Source organism: Patagioenas fasciata, chromosome 3, assembly GCF_037038585.1.
Source record: "Patagioenas fasciata isolate bPatFas1 chromosome 3, bPatFas1.hap1, whole genome shotgun sequence".
Lineage (NCBI taxonomy): Eukaryota > Metazoa > Chordata > Aves > Columbiformes > Columbidae > Patagioenas > Patagioenas fasciata.
Window position 1 is genome coordinate 63200274 of NC_092522.1, and position 22546 is coordinate 63222819.

Sequence of the window (22546 nt, forward strand, 5' to 3'; positions counted from 1 at the left end):
TCTCTTCATTCTGAAGATAACTGTAGCAGGAAGTCTGAATTCCTGCAGGTCTGTGTGTAGTAAGCCACATAGTTAATGGATTAAAGAAAAATATATGCATCTTAACTGTCTGTTCTTGGCTGCCTGCTCTTGGTCTAAAAATCAGCTTACCAAGAGTGGAAAATGATGCCACTTAACTGAGTGAAAGTTTCGTTTGCATGTAATGTAAATGAATTTGGTTTATTTTTCTTAGTCTTTTTACTTTTCTTGGGAGTTTCAAAGCCAAAGGACTTAATTGTCCAGTTTTTATTCATACTAACTTTAATAAGGCATTCAGTTCCTTCTGTAGTTATAAAAAAACAGAGTTAACTGCTTATGGTGAACACGGAGTGAGTGGCTCCACAAAAATAAAACATCACAATTTGGAAGACATTTTCAGTATTTTCTTCTTAATTCTACAGCTTAGTAAATCCTAACAGGTTGAATTGATATAAATTCTTTCACAACAACTACTGTACTGCCTGATTACCAATGTACAAGAAATGATCTGCCAAGATAAAAAATTCTCTAAGAATTTCAGTTCCTACAAGAAAAACTGATGCATTTAGGGAAAACAAAATAAAACAATACTAGAAAACCACCCAATCAACCAAAAAACAACACAGAAAGAACCCTAAACAGGTTCTATTTTACTTGGAGCACACTAAAAAAAAATATATTTACAAAAAATATCTTGAAAATTGCAGAAATCTATCTCCGTGTTCGTAATAATGTTTATAAACTATTTTTAACAAACTAATAAATATTTTAGCAGCACCTCACAAAATTATGCTTAGGCTCTAGGAAACAGTGATATCATAGAAAACCTCAAAAGATATCCCTGCTTTTTTCCTGTGCTAATAATAGGCTCATTTACTACCTTATTTTTCCCTTAATCTTTCTAAACGTAAAGTAAATGATAGCTGATACTGTCAACATTTTCCCTAGTAAAGTCTAATCCAGCTCTTCTTGAAGTCAGTGGAAAGATTCCTGTTGACTCAGTGGAAGTGGCTTTGCTCCATAGGAACGATTTCACTTGGCTCCTGCTCCCAATGAGTGAGGAAAAGACAACCCCTGCTTACTACCACCCTGGCTGCACAGACAGGAGCTACGCAGTGCCTCATCATCTGCAGCCTTGAAACATTTCAAAAGCCTGATTCTTTTCAGACCCTTTTTAAAAATACTGGTCCCTTCCCATGTTCTTTGCATGGCTAAATAAAATGGGTGACACAAAGTGAGTCCCTTGCATACAAAAGCCAGGTAAACAGGATACAAATAAGCACTGAGTTTGGTTCTCTTCTCATTTACACCATTACATGGCCCAGTGAAGTTACTCCTGATTTATTTCAATGTAAATGAGATCAGAACTGAGACATGACCCTTGACATTATGATAATACGAAAAACACACCTTAAAATACAACAAATTTGCTCTAGACACAGTACAAGGAAAAATGTAACACAGGATTTCTTACCATTGTTTGGCTTATCGGTTCTATTAGTATCGCGCATGTTAGTGGTGACAGTGGGTGGTGTAGGAGTAGTAGCATTTACAGTAGCTGGTAATAAAGATGAGAAAGAGGTGAACTTGAATGAATGTTAATGAGGTAAGACAAAATGGGAACAACGCATGATAATGTAAAATGAAAACATCTACACACAATGCCATAAATGTTAAATAAACACATATTTTTTTTCTGCACAAGGTGATGAATGGATATGAACTGAGGTCCCAATCCTGCAATCTTTATTTTCACTGAATCCAGTGGAAATTTTGCCAGTGTGGCCTCATCTAGGTGTTCCTGCTCCGGCAGGGCGATTGGACTAGATGATCTTTTGAGGTCCCTTCCAATCCCTAACATTATGTGATTCTGTGAAAGGTTGTAGCATCAGTCCTATAATGCTTCTATAAATTCAAAATCCTCTTATGAGAACTTCAGATCCAAACAGCTGTGCAAAGACCAGAAAATAGATCTTATAAGTTCTACCATGCGTACACTATGAATATGGCTTATGAAAACAATAATTGGCCCTACTCAGGGACTGAAGATGATGAACAAAAGTAAAACACCTATGTAAAGATCCAACTAATTCCACCGAACTCCATACAATGAAGAGAACTGCAATCGGACTTGGAATAATGGGAGTGGAATATATATTTTGAAAGCTTCATGTAAGAACTCAGCTGTACCGTTCCCACTGACACTAGCAGGATTCATCCCACACAACCCTGGCAAATGTTCCTCAGGAGAACTAGCTAGAACACTTTTCAATTTCAGAGTGAGGAACCAAAACTGCACAGTTCCGCCACAGCAAACTGGAAGGATATACATTCTAGACGAATTAAAAGATCATGCCACTAAATTTTCAAAGAATAGTTTGGAAAATAATTTCATTTCATCTAGTAACTCCCAGGGAATGCAAATCCACTCACTGATAGGTTTCTTTTTCCTGAAAACTTTTTTCCAAATATGAAGGTTTGTGCTGTGTAATCTCACTGTGTTATACACCTTTTGCAGATTCCGAACAAGAACCAACCTGGAAAGGTTGAGCAATTATATTTTAGTCAAGAAATTACACTTGTGATTTTTTGTGAGGTTGTTTTAGCTAACCTTTTAAGTCTGAGAGTTGTAAACTCAGGTCTCAGCTTAGGGAACAGGTTCATGTTCACGTTTCAGTGAAAAAAGAATCTTGGGGAAAGAGAAGGAAGAGTTGGGAGACTGCATCAAAAAGGTTCTAACTGGGAAAGTGAATATATAACTCGTTATAACTGGGAAAGTGATACCCTATAACAGAAAATGCTCTTCTTTCATGTAACTTCAGAGCTACACTGTCTGAGAGACAAGTTTTAAGGCTTCTTACTGATTGCATCTTCCAGACAATACTTAAAGGAAATATCTTCCAATGAATGAAAATATTTGCTAAGCATACTGGAGAAAATGGCTCTTTCATCAGGTCTAGCTAATATAATCTGGTACCCACAAATTTTGTTACAGGTGCTATTGCACAACACACAACAAACAAACAAAAAAGAACCCAAACTGGCCTCTCAATCCAAAATAAGTCTGCAGTGCTTACAGAAACATACAGACAGACTTTTCTTTTGTGTGATTTTCATTATTATGACAATAAAGATGATGATGAGGAACAGGATAAATCTGATCTCCCACTTCCAAAGTCGTGAACACTGAACACCAGCGACACTTCACCAAACACTTTTCAGAGAAGGAAATACTACCTTTGTGAAAGTACTCAGTGTTTATTGAAGATGTGATGGTCTAAGAAATTAAGAGAGACAAATCTGAAAGGTAGCATACTTTATTAGAGGCAATATCTTCTACTAGACAAGTTAATAAAGCTGGAAAAAAGGATGAGGCTTTTAGAAATACAGGCTTGTTTCACTGAAAACATGTCCAATTCTGCTAGCATATTAGCTGCCCTAATGAAAGATATTCTCCTTTCACACCATGTTATTTTGATAGAGAAAAATTCTCAAAATTCTTCTAAGAGAAAACACAAAGATCTTTATGTGGTGGCTATATTACCCTTTACATATAAAAAGACTAATACTGGGTAATTGTTGCTGTTGCCTTTACCTAAGTTATTCGAGTAGTGTTTAGATCATATTGTGCTTTGTGAATATGATGCCTGAAAATTACTCTTTGAAATCCGATTATGGACATAACTGGAATTTCACTTTCTCTGTGGAGACCAGTAAAATATGATCCAAGACCTTGAACCAAATTTACCTCACGAAAATCTGGGAGAAGTAAACTGAAGACTGGCATAGATCTCTTACTGGCTTCCCAAACGGAGTGCATTTTCTTTTTTATTTTTAAGCTAAATCTGATTGCAAATGTCTGTTTTGGAAGAGTTCTGAGACTTCCTCCCTCTTTATACTTTATTGTCTCCTGTTTCCTTCTTCCACCATTCAGCCTGAAAAGGGTTATAGAGATAGACATTCTTTTTGGTGTATCTGCTATTGTGATTGAAGTTTAACATAGCATGCGACCTCACTAGCAGGTGAGTATTCACGAAGGTATTGTGGAAATGAGATGGTGTTGTTCATATCGAGCATATTTATAGAACTTTAGCCTCTAAGCAGGACCTTAAAAATTCCTTTATGTGATGATTTTTACACTATTAAACCAGCACTAAGTGTTGTAACAAGTGTTTCACTAACTAAGAGTTGCTGGATTTTGCAGTTTGATGTTAAATTTTTACCTGCTAATCTCAAAGTACCTAGCCTCAAACTAACTTATTAGAAATAAATGAATAACAGTCAGTTCCTTTATTTGCATCTGTTCATATTTTATTTACAGATATACCTACTTATCCTGGTTAATATTTTACTGTCAAAATGTTCAGGAGGAAAAGGTGAAGAAAGAAATGAAGGCATTTGATTAATTCAGTTTTGATATAATGAAGACTATTTGGAATATGTATTATCAATGGAATAATCACATGTTTTTTCAATTTTTCTACATACTGGACACCCACACTCTTAAAGATTAATTTTATTTCTATTTTTAATTACAGTTCACTCTTTCAGAAACAAGAACAAAACCAAAAAAATTTAATAAAAAAAACCAAGGAAAACAGAGATTTCCCAAAGATGAAACTGTGAAAATGACCTGGGTTTCTTACCTTGGCAAAGGCTTCCCAGGTTTGCACAACTGGTTGGTTCAATTGTAGAAGAGGGAATTAGGTATGAGCCTTTAGATAAAGAAAGTAAAATAATTAGAAAGGTTTGGTTATTGGACACAAAACTACCATGTCTCAAAATATATCTTGCAAGTGACAAAGTCCTCTTCCGAATCTCTTGCAGTGGCAAAACTGATATTGCCATTTGCCTACTAAGACTTACGTGTCTTCATTTTCTCCTGTGGCTAAGGAATCCATGAGAAACCCGCTGACTTGCAAGTTACAGTCACTCACTTATCTTCCCCAGGTTATCTTAGCTTTCACTAAATAACATCCCATTAAATGAATGCAGTTTGTGTGTACTCTGTGGAACGGCTTTAAAGCAGAGGGGTCAGTATGGCCACAAGACTTATGCAATATTCACGGGTAATAACATGCACCTTGGAGAAGCAGTCGAGCTCTAATGCTATAGCACAGGTTACCCACCATACACTTCTGAGTAATCTGCCTGCGACAGATGCCAACCAGATAAAAGGTGATTAAACTTGTTCCTCTGCCCAGGGCGTGGACATGATTAATATTCTGGTATGCATGATTTGTAAGCAGATAATGTTTTAAGTCTGTAACTCTACTGAATTATTCATAACAACATGCAGACACTTTGATGATCTGGAGACAAAAACAAGGCATATAAGGATGGCCACAGAAAAAGAACTGATGAAACTGCATTAATTACACTTCATGTATCCCAGCAGTTCAGCTGCAGATACAGCTGCTTTTGCACATTCTGTTGAAAATAATGGGGCCATAGAGCATGGCATAATCTGAACCTACTGGGAGTGTTGCCCTTTTGACTTTTGCTTTACCACTTCAGAATTGTATTGACTCAATGAGGTTCTCTCATGAAACACTGTACCCTTCCATAAAGTTAAGGAACCACCACCCATCAGCTCATAAAGATAGCTGGGAAAATATTTCCTGTGATGCAAGAACAGATGAAACATGGGGCCTTGACACAGAAATCATATCACGCCACAAATACCATTACATGTACTGCTGACAAGAACAGGGCAGAATTTAAAACAAAAATTAAAATTCAGCATTCTTCTATTTATTTATTTAAAATGTATTAGGAGATACAGGCAAATTCACTTCCTTGGCACACTTCCTATGAACTCCAGGAAGGATGTTCTAAGTGAACATACTACCTCCTGTGTGAGATTTTTTTCCCCCAAATATATTTGCAAACATTAAACAGTCAATATCAAAACATGCTTTGAGTTATTTCCTCTTGGTTCTGTGTCACAGAAAGATCACTTCAAAGTCAGCTAGGAAAATCTGTGAATCATCCAACTTTATAAAACACTTAAGACAGAAGACTATATACTTTAAAGAGCATTATTTTCAGTGAATATATTCGATAAGCTATTTAAGTTGCAATTGGGTTGAATTCTGGCCAGACTAGACTTTCCCTCAGTGTCCAGTAAAGAAAATATAAGGATTTAAATGCAAACAGATACCTGGCAAAAGCTACTTTACGAAGCCAAGTGGTATGGTCAGTAATGTGAATGGCAGATACGGACTTGTATTATGGACACTTTGTGTGATACAGCTCATTCACTTCAAATGTCTAAAACTCAAACATCCATATCTGCTCGTCATGCTAGACTTTCTTTATAGTCAGTGGAGAGGAATGGGCACTCCTACAGCAAAAAACTTCTCATGTCACTGAGACATCTCCAGTGTGAGATGCACTGACCCCTGAACAGCCCTTTTCATTCCACTATTCATAAACAGCACTGGGGGCAATTAGCTCAGCCTAAAACATCAATCAGCTGCCTAAAGCAGACAGATCCCACCCTCAGTCAAAACTGCCAGTGAAAATAAGAACTCCTCTGGCCTTTGGGAATGAAGGACTCATATGAAGTGTACATGAAGCAGAAACAATTGCAGGTGTGGACAGACGTGCAGCCGTGTTACCCTTAAACTGCGTAGGTCTTACCCTGCTAGAGGTGTAGACAGTGCAGGCTCCAAGATCAGTACCAGAAACTGAATGAATGCTCCTCAGTTTGCCTGCACTGAGCTCTGAACTGGTGTTATTACACCACTACTGTTACCTAGGTTACTTGTTTTAAAATTAGTCCGGATACCCAGGCTGTGTACATATACCTTTAAATGCAAACCGTGTGAAGGTACAGCAATAAAAACAGAATTCTGTCAAGTCTTCCAGAAACACCCCACCATGACTGCACAGCTGTGAAAACATTAGTCTAAGGAATATACTAGGAGAAGGTAAAACTATGAAAAGATTATCTGGAACAATTCACGAGTGTTTTCATGCTTCATAAAACTACTTGTAAAAGCTTTGTTTGAAAAAACAAGAAAATAATACCCCTTGGAAAATGTAAGCACTGTTCAGGCCCAGATACATTGATATCACTGCTAAATGCTTGATGGGGTTTTTTTGGTGTTCGTTTTCTTCTTGGTTTGGTTTGGTTGGTTGTTGGGTTTTTTTTGGTGGTTTTGGTGGTATTTTGTTTTGTTGGTTTGTTTTTGTTTTTTTTTTTTTTTAGTTTTTTTTTTTAGTTTTTTTTTTTTTTTGGGGGGGGGGGTGTTGTTTGTTTTGTTATTGTTGTTGTTTGTTTCGGTTGTTGTTAAGTTACATGCCACTTCCTAGAGAAGCATTACTGGGGCTGTGAGAAAACCTTTTTTCTGCATAAATCCTTCCATTGCTGCTGAATGAAGCCTAATCAGCCAGAGTCATCTCCCCACTGTCAGTAGTTTATTCATGGTTGATAGTCTGACTCACCAACTCGCCTGTTGAAGGCTGGTTTTTACAACGAAAGCTTTTATTAAAGAAGGGAAGAACATTTTAACAATTCCATCTCTGGGATTTGTAACCAGTTTTGAAACGGCACTGCATTCAGTATTTTATTTCAGAAAATACTCTGGTTCAGGGAAGTCTGTATCACAGGGTGTAATTTAACTCCTTCAACATAAAAAGACTGGTGAATTACTTAGAGGAAATAGCAGTGCTTATATATAGATACATTTTAGGTTGCTTGCATAGACACCTGGGCCTAATATACAAACACTAATAGATGTTTTCTAAAATAATGTTCTGCTATATGGAAAACACTGCATAATGACATCCCGAAGAATAAAGCTGTGGAATGAAAATAAGTGTATTGTTTCTATGACCTGAGCTATGACACTATGTTTGTGTCACAGGACTGTACAGTCTTTAACAGAAAGAAGGACAAGACCAATACTCCATTTGAAATTAAATGAGACCACAACTTTTACAGAGGTCTTGGTAGGCTGTTTAGTGAAAGTGTTGTGGTATCCCTCATGGTATGAAGGTGTAAGAGGAGTAAGAGTTTCTAGGAAGTTATTTTCTGTCAGATCAGTTAGCAATAATGGAAAAACAACTTTTGTGTCCAGAATGCAGTCACAGTCAATATTTAGATTAGCCTTTTCTTTGTTCAGGTAGATGGGTGAAGGCACCTAGTTGCTCATGTTTTTATAGAGGTGTTGCTTAAACTTTTTAGCAGAGACATGCTGAGAGCTGTCCCAGTGAGTCTAGTTGTGAATGAGTACCTCACCTTTCTGTCTGAGGAAACTTAAGCAAACAACATGGTTTTTTTAGCCACCTTAATCCGTCATGAGCTGTTAGATACAGAAACTAGCACACCTTAATGATGCCAGCTTCTGTTTTAAGCTAAGAATGCTCAGAGTGCTGACAGATGCTCTATCAGTAGACACTTATATTCATGCTACTTAAACTATGTTTAAACTATTAAGTAGTAAGGTATCAGAGGAGTAAGACGGTAAAATTGGAAAGGACACCATCACTTATAAAGAGACCCCAATGTGGTTCAGAGAAGAACCAAAATTTATAGTAGTTTACTAGATACCTTTTACAGCTTACTATACCCTTTTTTTTAAATTACAATAGGAGGGTTCACACTCTGTGGACATGAAGTTTGATATCAGTTGACTTTTCACTAGCATCATATATGCATATATATATATATGCATACATAGGCTACTGCTGGCCATGATTCAGGTTTTCCCCCATGCATTTTATAGCTATCCAAATATCTCTAAAGTTTCCACTAACCTTTTTTTTTTTTTTTTTAATAAAATACCAGTCCAAACTCACAGAGATTTCTCAATAAGTTGGGGTTTTTTTTGGTGGTGGTGTGGTGGTGTGTGTGGGGGGGTTGTTCTGTTTTGCTTTGTTTTGTTTTTTTCATGGAAAAACTGTTTCAGGAGAAAATGGTCAACCAGTTGTAATAACATATACATATATAAAAATTACACCTGGACACTTACAAGAATCAAATGTCTGAGCCATGAAATAAGTAGAGCTTGGACAATGTATTAACATTTATCATCTGGAGTAATCTACAGGAAGACAGACCTTCAGTAATTACCAATTAAAAAAGGACTGACAATATGTTGTCAGGAAGGTAAAACCCAAAGATCTAAAACTCTTCCTTCCTGTCTGCCTCCTTTAATTTAATATTTTTGTATACTTTTCTGTCTCATATGCACTGTTGTTTTGCCACTGCCTTTGCTGGCTCTGCACACACAGCACAAGGCTAGGAAGTGCTCCTTTTGGCTAATCAAAGGGCCAAGGGGCAGGTACAAAACCACTTACTAAATGGTTAGTTAACACACTTTTTATTCTTCAGAGGCCACTGTAATCTTACTTGAGGCTAGCAGGTACCTGCCTGTTATCGCCATTTTGTATGAGTAGAAGGCCAATAAACAAATTGTTTAGGAAAAACTTTGATCTGCAGATCTTTTCAAGCAACAACTCAATATACTTAGGGGACTTGTTCTTCTCCTTTAGAGAATCAACTCTATACCCTTTCAAAGCCTCTGTGTGTGGTAAGAGCTGAAGTGAAGTCTAAGACAGGTAAGAAGCAGCTGTTTTTCTTTCACAGGAACTCCTTTTTTCTTCCATGCTGGTATACGATACATTCAGCACAATGCAGAAGTGTAGGGGGAAAATAAGCAAAAAAGATTTGGCAAGGCATACTCACCACAACTCAAATTGTTTTCTGCTTTCAGTGCTGAAGTTGGAATACTCCAGAATTCATTTTCCCAGTCTACAATGTTTCCTTTCACATCGCAGCTGAGGTTGGCCAGTGTTTGCGCATTCATGGTGAAATTCCAGAGGCGGAAGTTGTAAATGTCCCCATTTAGAGAGCTCACTTCGTTGCTGTTAGAACCCAGCACCAGCCTCCCGTTTCCAGGGACAGCTTTACCAAAGATACCTGGGCAGTACACTGTATGATATGTGCTTTTGGCATATATACCTATACTGCCTGCAAAGCTATCCGCTATGACACATAGCTGTTGAAAGGTGTCCATGAAGAACTCTGTATTTCGGGGCAATGCCTTCTCAAGGATACACTGTGTGTCTGAGATGAACAGAAAATGGCCTTCTGTGGTCTTCCCGAAGCTTAAGAATTCTCTTGACAAAGAATCGGTGTAGGAGAAAACCTTCCAGTCGTCATTGTCATCGCTGCTGCTCTTGGTGGCTTCGAAGCACAGTGTAAACTGGCTGAGCTCTGGCACGGAGACAGTCTCTGCCAAGGACACAGTGTCGACATCAGGAACCTGGGGAATGATGACCTTCTGATTCCTCAGAGACACGGCAACTAGAACCAAGAGCAGATAAGTAAATTAACAAAAAAAAATCCTCATATAGAAATAAAGGCAGACTGTCTGCAGGGGTTAAAGTAACATGCATTAAATCATTCATCAGGTGTTTTTTATCACTGCAATATACCAATAGTATGCATGAAGGGGAATTTGGCTCAGGAGTGTACTCAGATGAAAATATGCAGAGTTCCTCTTCAACAGCACGGAGAATGCTGCACTACACACAGATATCAACCCCTCAAGTTGCATTAAGAGCAATATTAGGACATATTACCTACTAACTTCTAACTCTGCTTTAGCTCATTTTATAAAAATTACTACTCATTCATCTAATTGGGATACATTAGCCAATGGAATAAACCAGTTAATTGAAAAACACAGTATGACTTGCTTTTAAGATATATTATTTTAATAACTTGTCTGCGTGACTACATTACACCAATGAAGTTCAGGTCTTGCTTCTTTTAAATATCTCTATAGAAGAAAGCCCCCATTACATTCCTTGGCAAACTGAAGCCTTTTGTTCCTGAACTGAGTTAACGGGTTTCTGCAAAGCTTTAGGCATCTTCTCATTTTGTCCCCAGCAGCCTCCTGATTAAATACTGCAGTCATGTGTTTATGAATATTTATATCCAGGCTTTTCAGTATTTGTTAATATTTTGGTCTGCAGTTTTGCATTTTGCACAAGCATCTAGAAATTGCTAGTCCTCTTGCAAATGTGCACTGCATGGGCAGAATTACTCTGTCTCTGACCATTATTAAGTATTCTCATTTGCATTGGCAAAATGGTAGTCACCAATTGTGAAAAAGAGTATCAGATGACATATGCTTTTTCTCCATGAGTATATTAATGACAGTTCCATTCACTCAACTTTAGAGAATGTGACTTTTCAAAATAAAGTGTCAATATGCTCAGTTTTATTGATACATTTATGGCGGCAAAATTCCTCTAGTAGATTTCTCCACAGAAAGAAATTTTGTGTTATCCATCATGCAAAGACATCAAGGTCAACAAGACCATACTGCAGCAGCCATCAGTTTTACTTCTAGCTCTGCAGTTCAGTGGTAGATCACACTTCCAGCAAATGTCTGCTACCTCTTTAACACATTTTCACGGTGTATATGCTAGAAGTGAAATTGGATTTTACTTGACCTGAAGAATAACTGCCACAGTAGTTAATCTCTAGACTCCCCTGGGATTTTTAAGTGATGCTACAGCACATATATTAATTACTATATCTGTTCCCTCCTCTGAATGAAATACAAACCTTTCAATTCGAGGAGCTATGGGAATATAATGGAAGACTGGTGAGGAGGAGAATTTTGAATATGCTCGAGCAAGTGCAGCTGGGGTGTAGAAAAACACATACATCACACTAACTGTTAAGCCTTGTGTGCTTCATAGACAGAATCTCTGTGTTTAGATAACATAAGCCTGTGAAACTCTTGAAGGCACCTTATCGGACATCCTTGAAATTCCTGCTCTACTGCAGGCAAAGACCAAAGCAGTGTAGTAAACCACGCCTGCATGAATCCCTGATACACAGGTGAAACCAGCTGGCTCATGGATCTTCTAGCAAGGACTGAGCTCTGCAGTGCCTGTATTCTCATTTGTGTACCTCTGCCTAGGTGCTCTGGTGCTTTTTCAGAGATCCCCCAGTTAGTGAGGTACCGAAAACGAATTTACTCTTTGCACTTCGTCCATGGTTTCTGTTGTTCCTGCGTCCTGCCTGTGTTGGCTCACAGAGGGTGAGACATGCACAGGAAGGGTGACTGTCACACTACAGTCAGGAAAAGAGACAGATACACAGAGTATAAAGATTCTGTGTAGTCTGTGGTATTGTATTTTCCTTTTGTCAACTGCTTGCAAAGATTCTGAGCTCCAAAACTACCCTATCTGGATATACACAAGTGCATAATTTGACCAATATATTCTATAGTAAAACAACATAGCATTGCACATTAACTGCCAAGGCAGCAACTGAAGAATGGGAGGGAAGAGAGATAAATAGTGGGCTTTTATAGTTACTGGATTTACTTCATAGATTTTTTTTTTTTCCAAGGGCAAAAGTATGTTGTAACAATTTTATAGATAGAAAATGTGTTCAACTCTCCATTGAAAATAGAGGCATTTTTTCATGGGTTAATTATACTGTAACGTTCTTTGTGTAACATGGAAAGTGTTCCATAAGAATTATAAGGATTCAAGACGTAAAAAAGAAGAAAGTTCATATGAGCACTGTCCAGCCTGTGTTAAGGTAGTCAGGAGAGTTATAGACCACCTGGCCACATTTAAACAGTATAGAAAGAAAAATAAACAGGGAGGATGTTGCTCCAGTACTGAACAAGTCTAGTCAACTTTGCTATACTCATCTGACAGATTTAATTGCTGGCACCTTCCCCATACTGTGAAAGAACAAAACTGACAAGTATTTTGTTCATGTAGAGAAAAAACCAGAATCATGCCATCAACATTAAGCACAGACCTCTCTCCTGAATACTGTTGCACAGCCAGTCATCATACTGATGAATTTCAGATGTTAATACTGGAAAAACTGGTTATTCTCTGAGGAAAAATATACATATATTCTTGGAATATCCATCCAAGTGTTTAGACTATTTTCAGGATGATGTTAAATTGTTTCTGTTAGGAAGATAACTTGACTATAATAAACTGGGGCTTTTTGGACACATTGCTATTTACTCATGAAGAATGTACAAAAGTCCTGGCAGCCCAGACACAGCAGGAATGATCAGCAACAGGCAGCTCACTGTTCTGAGATCCACATCTGCTTTTACGGGAGCACTGCGATGATGTGAACCCTGCTTCTGCTTGCTTTTCAGAGCTCCTCACTTACTTGCAGCTCACTGTCTCACATCTCATGCACCCCTTCACACATAAGCGCGCCAGGAGTCCCTAGACTGTAATTTACAATCCCTTGAAGGGAAAACTGTATTCCTGTCTGTTGATGAGCTTTTCAGCATGGTTTGATGTTTGAGTGGTAGCTTCTGCTGTTCTTAGCTTCAATGCTTTCTTCTGCCCTTTCTCTGATGCTGGAAGAAATGTATCAACTTTAATGAGGTCTGCAAGTGTCTACATACCAAATAGCTGTGAGGGGTTTTGTTACTGCCACACTGAACTGTGCTTTTAATCTGGGCTATTGCAGTACTACCCAACTGTGTGTTAATTTGACATGACGTTGGCTCAAGCATTTCTGTACTAACAGAAGTCTGTTGGCTCACCTTCCTCTCCTTTTGGTGACTGAGCAACTTCCACTCATCAGTGGAGCGATTACTTACACAGTTAACTAGAAAATTATTTACATGCCAGATCCTCAGCTGGTGTAAATTGACATAATACCCTGAAGACTAGCAAAGCTGTGTTCATTTAATGCATCTCAGGATATGGCCCATCCATCTGCTCTTGGTGTGTTGCAGGAGGTGACAGCCTGGAAAGCCAACATTGATGTGGGCAGCCAACTTGTTATGGGTAACAGGATGTGCTCTGTGAAACTGAGTTTCAGACTGCTCTTACATAAATATGAGCAGTCACACAAACTCACCTACTCTCTATTTGTCTTTCCCCACGTATATTTTGTCTTGTGTACATGTTATATGTTAGGATGTACCATTAATGTGTTTTTAAATGCCATTTCTAGATAGCAAATTGCTATGTGTCTTTGAACAGCCCTTTACTTTCCAACTTTGCATTACTTTGCATTTGCATGAACAAACTACTTATTATTTACATGTTATAATTTCTGTGAAATTAAAGAAAACATGCAATTAACACTGTTCCCCTCACTTTGAGAGAAATTGATGATTTTGTCCAGGTATCATGTTCATAGTAGTAACAATGGTGTCAGCTCGACAACTGAGCTTCGAATTCCCTTGAGGATGTGAAGCGAGGGGGTGTGCAAATCTCTCTGATGGAGAGCTGCAGGTGTGCGATAATTTCTCTGTGTGTGTGTGTTGACATCCTATTTTCTACATACTTTTACAACTTGAAAGGAAAGCAGTACTTTATCATCCCTTTACCATGCTGCTTTTCTGTATCCATTGCCAGGTTAAACATTGCCCTGATCTTTGTTAACTATCTTCTGAACCCAGTATAATTGTACAAGTATGGGTAATAAGCAGAATATAGTTATAATTTGCCCCAGACACATGCAGCAAGCTCTCTTGGCATCTACAGTCAAAATCAATCAGATGTCAGGTGATGGGAGTAATGACACAAAATTCAGCAGCCTTAATCTAGATGTTTATGAGCAAGCCTTAACACAAAGTTTCTGAACTAATATATTTGTGAAATATCAAAATATAAGTCACTGGTGAAAGTCACTGACATCTTTACTCACACTGGGACATGGTCTTCCTATTCAAAATGAAAAGATATCTTCCAAGACTATTTAGTTTTAGTGGTGCTATCCACAAATGCAATGGCATCGAGGTAATATTTTTGCTTTCATAAAAATACATTACTATACGCAAATGGTTCTCTGACTATGTCTGTGGACTTTTCCTCTCCTATTCACTCAACACATTCGAGGGCAACGTTGTATCTTTAAATTCCAACTGTAAGTCATCTTATCCCATATAATCATACTTAGATATTAAAATATGAAAAAGGAATAAAAAAAAAATATTTTTGCATAACCTGATTGCATATAGTGTTTAATGATCCACTTGATTTCACAATTTCTTGCAATACAGCAAGAGCTGCTGTTTTCAAATAGAGAAACCTGTCAGAAAATTTGCTTCCACTTTCAGAAGAGAAAAGGTGCTCCCAGAATTATTACTGCATTCATTTCATCAGCATGAAAGGATCTCAGTAGGAAGAGGTATTTTTAGTTCCTCTGATATGACACTACCTTTTTTCTTTTCTGCACACAAATTTTTTCTGGTATAATTAGGACTACTTTTGCCTTATGATTCCTGTAGGTTACTACCTTAATTATTTTAAAATATATGAGTAAAAAATCATGAGGAAGATATGCTGGTGACTAAAGAGATAACTGCAAACCTCCCTGCCCTGTGTTTCTACAGCAGCGAGCCAACAAACAGAACGTGAGTGTGTTACAATAATATAAATGCTTAATGCAGTACTAATGCTCAGTCTAAGCTGTGTGACTTCAACAAAAAGAAAGCCCACTGAGAGCATACAATTATAAACTACAAGCCTGAAGTGGAATTAATGTTCAGTAGCATATGGGGCCTGTAAGCAATCGCCCTGTTATCTCACTGTCCTTCAGCAAATTCTAATTAATGCTTTAAACAACAAAACAAACTTTAATCACATGTTATTTGTACCCTTCTGGAGGAAAAAAGCATGAGTGTTTGGTTTTTGCTTGTTTTCTTCTTTTTTTTTTTTTTTCTTTTTCAGTTGTTGGGCTTCTAAGCATTGTTATGTATTTAAGGAAGGGAAAGAAATGTCAAGGAACTGGAACCAAAGGTAGCTGTTTTGCAATGTCAGTTCATCCCTGGGAGTTTGTTCTGAGACTGAAAGAACCCCTGAGAAGTTCTGCGTTCTGTGCAAACTTCTCCTCACTGCTGGGCTTTAAATTGGGCCAGAGGTCCAGGCTGGACTTGTTTCTGGCTCAACTAAGTCCCCTCTCATGCTCTCCTTTAGGTTTCTGTGTCCCTCTGCGGGTACCCTGACCTGGAAGACACTTGTCCTCCTTCCAAACCCTCCAGGATAAAACTCCAGAGAGAGGCAATGTTAGGCCTGAAATCTTCACAAGCGAAAAATTTTTCTAACTCATTTGATGTCATGTCCCAGGATAAAATAATTTATTTTCATCCAAAATAAAATAAACCAGTTAAGAAAACACAAAAGAGAACTCTAGTTTCACCCTGCAGTCTCCGCATCCTTTCCTTTCTCACGGAGGACACGATTCCTTCCGGAAGTGTCATTCTAGTCCTCACAGGACATCTCCTTCTAACATCTATAAGAGACATGAAATGCTTTGGTTTTACTTACTTCGTACATAGGTGGCATTAAAACCTTTCTTTTGGATACTGAAGTCACTTTTGAATGACACGATCATTTCATTTCCGGTAGAGTTATAGGATAATCCTTTGGCAGTGATGCCACAAAGGTTCATTGGGCTTTCTCCATTGTCTAATGTCAGTGAATCATAAATGCAGCCCGGAGCTTCCTCAATGTCAAAATCAATAAATGTTAGCTGGATGATGAATCCATGAGGTGCTCGGATGATCCACTTGCACGCTTGGCTGTTGGGATAATCACTGGGGAAGCATGGAGAAGTGAAAACTCCAGAGGGTTCAGTTAGCACAATCCTACAGTCGTAACATCCATGAGCTGGCAATAAAAACAGAGAAAGGCTGGAGGTCAGGAAGAGATAGCTTAACAGGCAAGTAATCGTCAACACAATAACTAAATGTATTTCTATGCAGAAAAATATGAACAGAGGTGGGGGGAAGAAAGGCAGAAAAAGGCCTAGTTTCTAGTGGACAAAATGCTGGAGGAATAGTACAGCAAAATAATATTTTATATAATAAATCCTACACAAAATAAATATAAATTATACTGCTAAATATTCATTTGTGCACAAAATATTTACCTGCTATGTATATTGACCTGACACAGGCAAAGTAAAAGCAACATTGTTGAATTCAGAAAGGCAAATGAATTCTTAAACTGCAGCTTCTAAAGAGATGACTGGTATCATTTACATTTTTTGGCTGCTGGTCTGATGCTGACTGGTGGCTTTTCCAGCAGCTCTGTGCCATGCCATTGTTTCCAGTGGAATGTCCCAGGAATGCAGCAACACAAGAGAAGGGTCGAGGAGCAGCAGAAGCAGCAGCTCTGCAGAGGTCTCAAAAGTTAATCATCAGCATTTCTGGCAAATGCTCTTCACATCACCCCGAAGTGCAGCAGTGACCAACTGGCTTCTGAATCAACAGCAAATTACTGCACTCTTCCCATGCTGACTCACCACCCATTGACATATTTGTGGCAGTCAGGCTCTAAGAAATTGTTAATCTATTCCTCATACTCTTTTGCTCACCCGCATGATAATTTCAGGCCCAGCTACTCCCCAGGGTTGTGTTTCTTGTTTGGTTTACATTTGCTCATTTATCATATATTTACTTGGCGTATTATACAATATAATTACCATGAACTGCCTACTGCTAAAATCTGTAACAGTTTGCCAAAGCAGCACAGAACAAATGAGGTGGGAACTGAATATCACCAACAAATATCCAAAGAAACTAAATGGCACACTTATGCTGAATTACTTTGCAAACATTTCGTTAAGCCACAATCCTGCATCAAGTATTACAGTATGAAAAAATAGGACAATGTGAATATGCATTATTAGTTGCCCAAGCTAAAAGCAACTCCAAGAGTTTTGAAGTGTAAACTACATATGGAGCAGCTATAAAATAAGAATAAATGCAACAAACTTCTCGAAAGTGCCCTTGATGTTTTTTTTTCCACTGCTTGGGTCCTGATACTCTTCAGCCGCATCCAAACGGTGTTTGGTCTGAGCAAATGGACTCTGACTTTGTGAAGTGGCTTGGCAAAAAAAGCTGTTTACGTCTGCAGGGAGACTTGCAAGATGTATTTTACAGAGTTTTTATACTTTTTATTCACGAATCATGAATTCATATGGCCCAAACTCAGTAAAGAGATTACTAATTAATTGGGCTCTCAGAGCCAAGTACAGGCTAGTTACATTACAAAAGATCAGTGGGATGTTTATTTGTTCAAATGAGAAAAAAAACACTGAAAGATTTGCAGGTAGCTTTGGGAAGTAGCAGCACTCAGGACATCAGAAAACTTATCTGTGTATTACAAACAGGTGTCTTCCCACTCGTAATTTCTTTGCAAATTTCTACCATCAGAGGACTACATTCACCTGCCCTGAAACCCTCCTGTTCCATTTATTAACCAGAGAGGGAATATTTACTTATAAATCCTACAGTTGTACAAAAAGATGACAGTTTCATGCAGTGGATTTTGCACAGGTAGTTATCAGTTTTCAGAGAACCACCCAGGACTGAAAGGAGGAGGAACAGGAAAAGCACACTCTGTGCCACAAGCCACTGTGGTCTCTTAGCCCAGAGCAAGTGAGCCCTTAGCGAGCAGAGGTGGCTCTGGCTGGAGCTGCCTCCAGCTGGAAGGGTCAGTGATTCACCCTCCTGCCTTCATTATTGCTAAATGAGGGCTACAGTGCCTGAGGATTTGGCAGCACACCACACCCACTCTCCTACTCTTTCCTGCCAGAGAAATAAATGACACGGAGCTATCTGGCCAGTCAAGAGATTTCCCTGTGCAACCAGATGCACCTGAAGCCAGGGACTAAGCTGTTAAGTGATGTAAATACATATAGGAACATGGGTGTTAACGTACACTCATTCAGCCTCGGACTCCTAAAATAAATCTTAAGGGCATTATCAAACACCACTGAACCAGGAAAAAAAACATGCCACTTGTCAGTAGAGGTGTATTTCTCTAACTGGTAGAATATTACATTCATCCTGAGACTAGAAAAGTCAAATTTGTCCATCAGAAAGAACACAGACATTCTCAAGAAAAGCCTGCTTTTATTAATTCTATTGATCACCATCAGTTAAATAGAACTCAGCTCTTCTATTTCTCTCTCTTGAGTATTTATAATTGTTTCTAAGCTATGTAAAAACCCCCCAGATAATCAGTACTCATCAAAAAAATACTTTTATCCCTGCTGTCAATCACTGTAAACACTAAAACATAAATGTTTTTTACATATTTTTTTACTAATTTAGTCTTTTCCCATATTTTCATTTTATAATATCCATATTGTTTTGTTGGTTTTACAGAACTAACACAAAAAAAACAGCCCCTAAATTTAGGTAGGAAAATAAGTGCTCAAAACTTTACATACACAGAAGAAACAGATTTGGTGAGTAAGATCGTTTTTTGAAGTGGGTTGGTTCCATTTTGGCATAGTAGCTATTCTGTCCATGACTGCAATTTGAAGGAGAAATATCCTGTTTTCATGCAAATGTCCATGGTAGTAAGCAAAAAGAAAAGAAAACAAACAACAAAACTATATATAAACAGAATGGTTTTGAATGGAACCCTCTGCACAGCTTCTCTTGAGACAGTTATTTTTCTATAAACACCACCTATTTTACTCATTAAAGAGAAAAATTGCTGTGGCAACCTTAGGCTGTCAGCCAAAGCTGACAAATATTTTGCAATTTCATTGGCCCAGATCAGTTCTGAACTGTGGATACAGACCACAAACATTTCTGCAAGCAACTTGAGATATTTTATTGATTTTAATGGGAACAAATTTATGTGCGATATTCTTGGTCAGGAACTCCACATACATAGAATCTCCCTGTCAAGTATTTTTATTACCCTAGACCACAGGAAATTCACTCTTGAAATATATTTTAACGCATAAAAACCTTCACCTTTTTGCCCCCCTCTTTTCTTTCCCAAACCAAAATGATCATCTTCCCCATACAGCAAAATGAGGCACTTAATTTTAGCATTTCCTAAACTGAAAGTTTCTCTAAGCAATTCATTTCTCTCCATCATGAGAATAGCCTGGAGTATGGTTTTCATTTCTTATAACTTATTTTTTCCCTGTAGGACTCATACTTCCTATAATAAAAGAATAATTAAGTATTTAGTAAGACACTTCAACACCATGCTAAAAGGAAAAGTTCATAAATTCCTCTGGTGTATGTTAGAGCTTTCACTCAAGTTACTTAAGTGATTCGCATATGTTAATTGACTTCAGAAAGCAAAATGACTGTAGGGGAAATGGCTTTTTCCCTCATATGATTCTATGATATTGGGCAAAAATGGCAAATTTTCCATGGATTTTGGGTTCACAATCTAAGAAATGAGAGTACTGATTTTCCTTAACTACTTACTATTTGTACAGCTTTTTATATGTCCAAAGCACACTACCAATGACTTTAAACTGCAGCTGGGAGAGCAGCCTGCCAATCTGGCCCACTGAAGAAAATCCAAAAAATAATACTTAGGGACCAATGGAGAATTTTGGTCAAAGTCATTTGGCTGTCTTTAATAGGAATTTGTTGGTAAAGGCAGAGATAGAATCCCATTCCATGGCTGCCAATTTTCCTAACCATGAGCCCATTCCCTCTCTTTGATGAGTTTCCTCCCTATTTCACATATGTAATTTTTAACTTCTATGAAGAGGAAAGTACCCTGTAATAGCTCTTCCCTATATGATGCTGAACTGTCTGAAGACTGTCCTAAAGCTAAGTGGCTAAGGGAAACAGACCATGACTCATTGAAGATTGCACCATTCAAACAGACATGCACTCACACAAAACCCTTATTCTGTAGAAGAAAATCAATCACCCAACTTCCCCCATCAAGAGATTTTGTTGCTTTAGAGTTCCTAGAACAGAATTCCACCACTTGAACTCATGAAGACACCTCTAGGCACTGAGCTAGACAATTTGAAAGTGACTCCTCAAGCCATTTGTGGGCAGCTGAAGCCACAGTCAGATCCAGAGCTACAAAGCAGAAGCACGGATTTGGAAAGAAAACAGTCTGTGTATAACCACATCCCATACCTTTGTACTTCTATTTTTTTTTTTTTTTTTTTTTTTTAAATTTCTCCTTACATGACTAATACATTACAGCCCTTGTCTCCAAAATCTGTGCTAAGATTCATATTCTCCTCTAGTTCCTCATACTTCTCTGCTTTTCTTCATTGTCATCATTTTCCCCCAAAATCTCATCCTTTGCCCTATTGTACTCTGCACTTATTTCTCAGCCATGAGTTTTGACTTCTACCTCTCCACCTGCTTTCATTTCTGCTCTTACCTAACCTTGGAGAATTGCTGGACAAAAATTTATCTTTAGCCAAGATTTTTTTGAAAGAGCAAAAGCAATCCAGCTTGGGACACTGCCTATTTCAACCCTAAGATCTAAAGTGTGTGAAGGTTAGGATCAAAAGAAAACAGGGTCCCTGGGGAAAAATGTCTGCTCTTACAATTCATGTGTTATCCAGTTTGTTTTCACACAAAGTTAAACCTCGCATTGGGTTTTTCTTTTTCCAGCTGTAGCATGCATCTGGCCTTCTGTACAGTATTTTCCACCTGACAGAAGTGTAAATGACTACATAAGCGTAGGCAGTGGCACAGGATATCAATGCTAGCTTGTGTGGGTTGAATTAACACTACTGGTACTTTCACAAAATCCATTAAAAGGCTCACTCTTGAAAGTAAGACAGAATAATGCTGGATTCCATTTTGGCATGAAAACAAACTCTCGTTCTCCCTGTAGAGCATCCAACTCTCATATGAAAATACCTTGAAATAAATCTATGTAGCTCTGGAATTGAACTACCAGAAAACAAACCAAAACAGTTTATGTTAACTCTAGTTTTATTCACATGAACAATAAAATCTCCCTTTCCTGACAGAATTAGGCCAACTCTAAACCACAGATAATCTTAGCTACAGTACCTAGCACTTTAGACCTAAAAAAAGCAGTACAGCATTAATTATAATTTGCTTTCAAGTAGACATCTGAGAACCCTTAAGCACTTTACATACATTTGAAAACATAGCACTTGCACAGATAGTCATTTTGAAGTAAGAGAGAAGCATAGGGAGGTGACCTGATGTAGGCACTTGCAAGTTTGTGGCAAAGCTCAATATAGAAGTGAAACCTCACAATTGTTTACCACGACAGCATAAAAAAATACATATTTCAATAAATATTAGGCAGGAAAAGTCTTCCTTTGTAACAAGCTTTTTTTTTTTCTGTTCTGTTTCACGGATATCATAACAGAAATATAGCCAAACATTAGGTTAAGTGTATTTATGACTCCAAATAGATGAGTGAATGAGGTCAGCAATGGACACACCTGCAGACAAGCAAGAGGAAGGGCCAAACCACAAAGATGTGGGTGGGCTGGAATGGCTACAGAACAAACAAAACCATGTTATTCTAATAAGACACAAACAGTAAACCTAGAACAGCTATCACATGGCAAAGTCTTCAGCAGTAGCTTATCTTCACTTTAAAAAATAATTTCAGCTGTAAAGGGGATCTGAGACCTGCAGAAATACTTGTGTGCAAAATGTGAATATATTAATTGCAGAGAGGTGTCACATCATTCATTCTGGACATAAAGTAAGGCTCTGCTCAGTGACTTGTAAGTCAGTTAAGCATAGCACTCTTCTGGAGCCTCTGC

The 22546-nt window shown here is 38.0% G+C and overlaps 1 protein-coding gene across 7 annotated transcripts in view; it reads right to left on the minus strand.

Moving 5' to 3' along the window:
- Positions 1 to 22546, minus strand: part of ADGRG6 (adhesion G protein-coupled receptor G6) — a 153820-nt gene that overhangs the window by 53715 nt on the left and 77559 nt on the right. For 6 of the 7 annotated variants that reach the window (XM_065835105.2, XM_065835104.2, XM_065835107.2 and 3 more), the window contains 4 exons: positions 16321 to 16662; positions 9716 to 10336; positions 4665 to 4733; positions 1493 to 1576 (listed from right to left, as the gene is read on the minus strand). In XM_065835105.2, coding sequence (XP_065691177.1) covers positions 1493 to 1576; positions 4665 to 4733; positions 9716 to 10336; positions 16321 to 16662 — 1116 coding nt within the window. The remainder of the gene's footprint in view (positions 1 to 1492; positions 1577 to 4664; positions 4734 to 9715; positions 10337 to 16320; positions 16663 to 22546) is intronic. The other variant, XM_071806474.1, reaches the window with a different exon arrangement.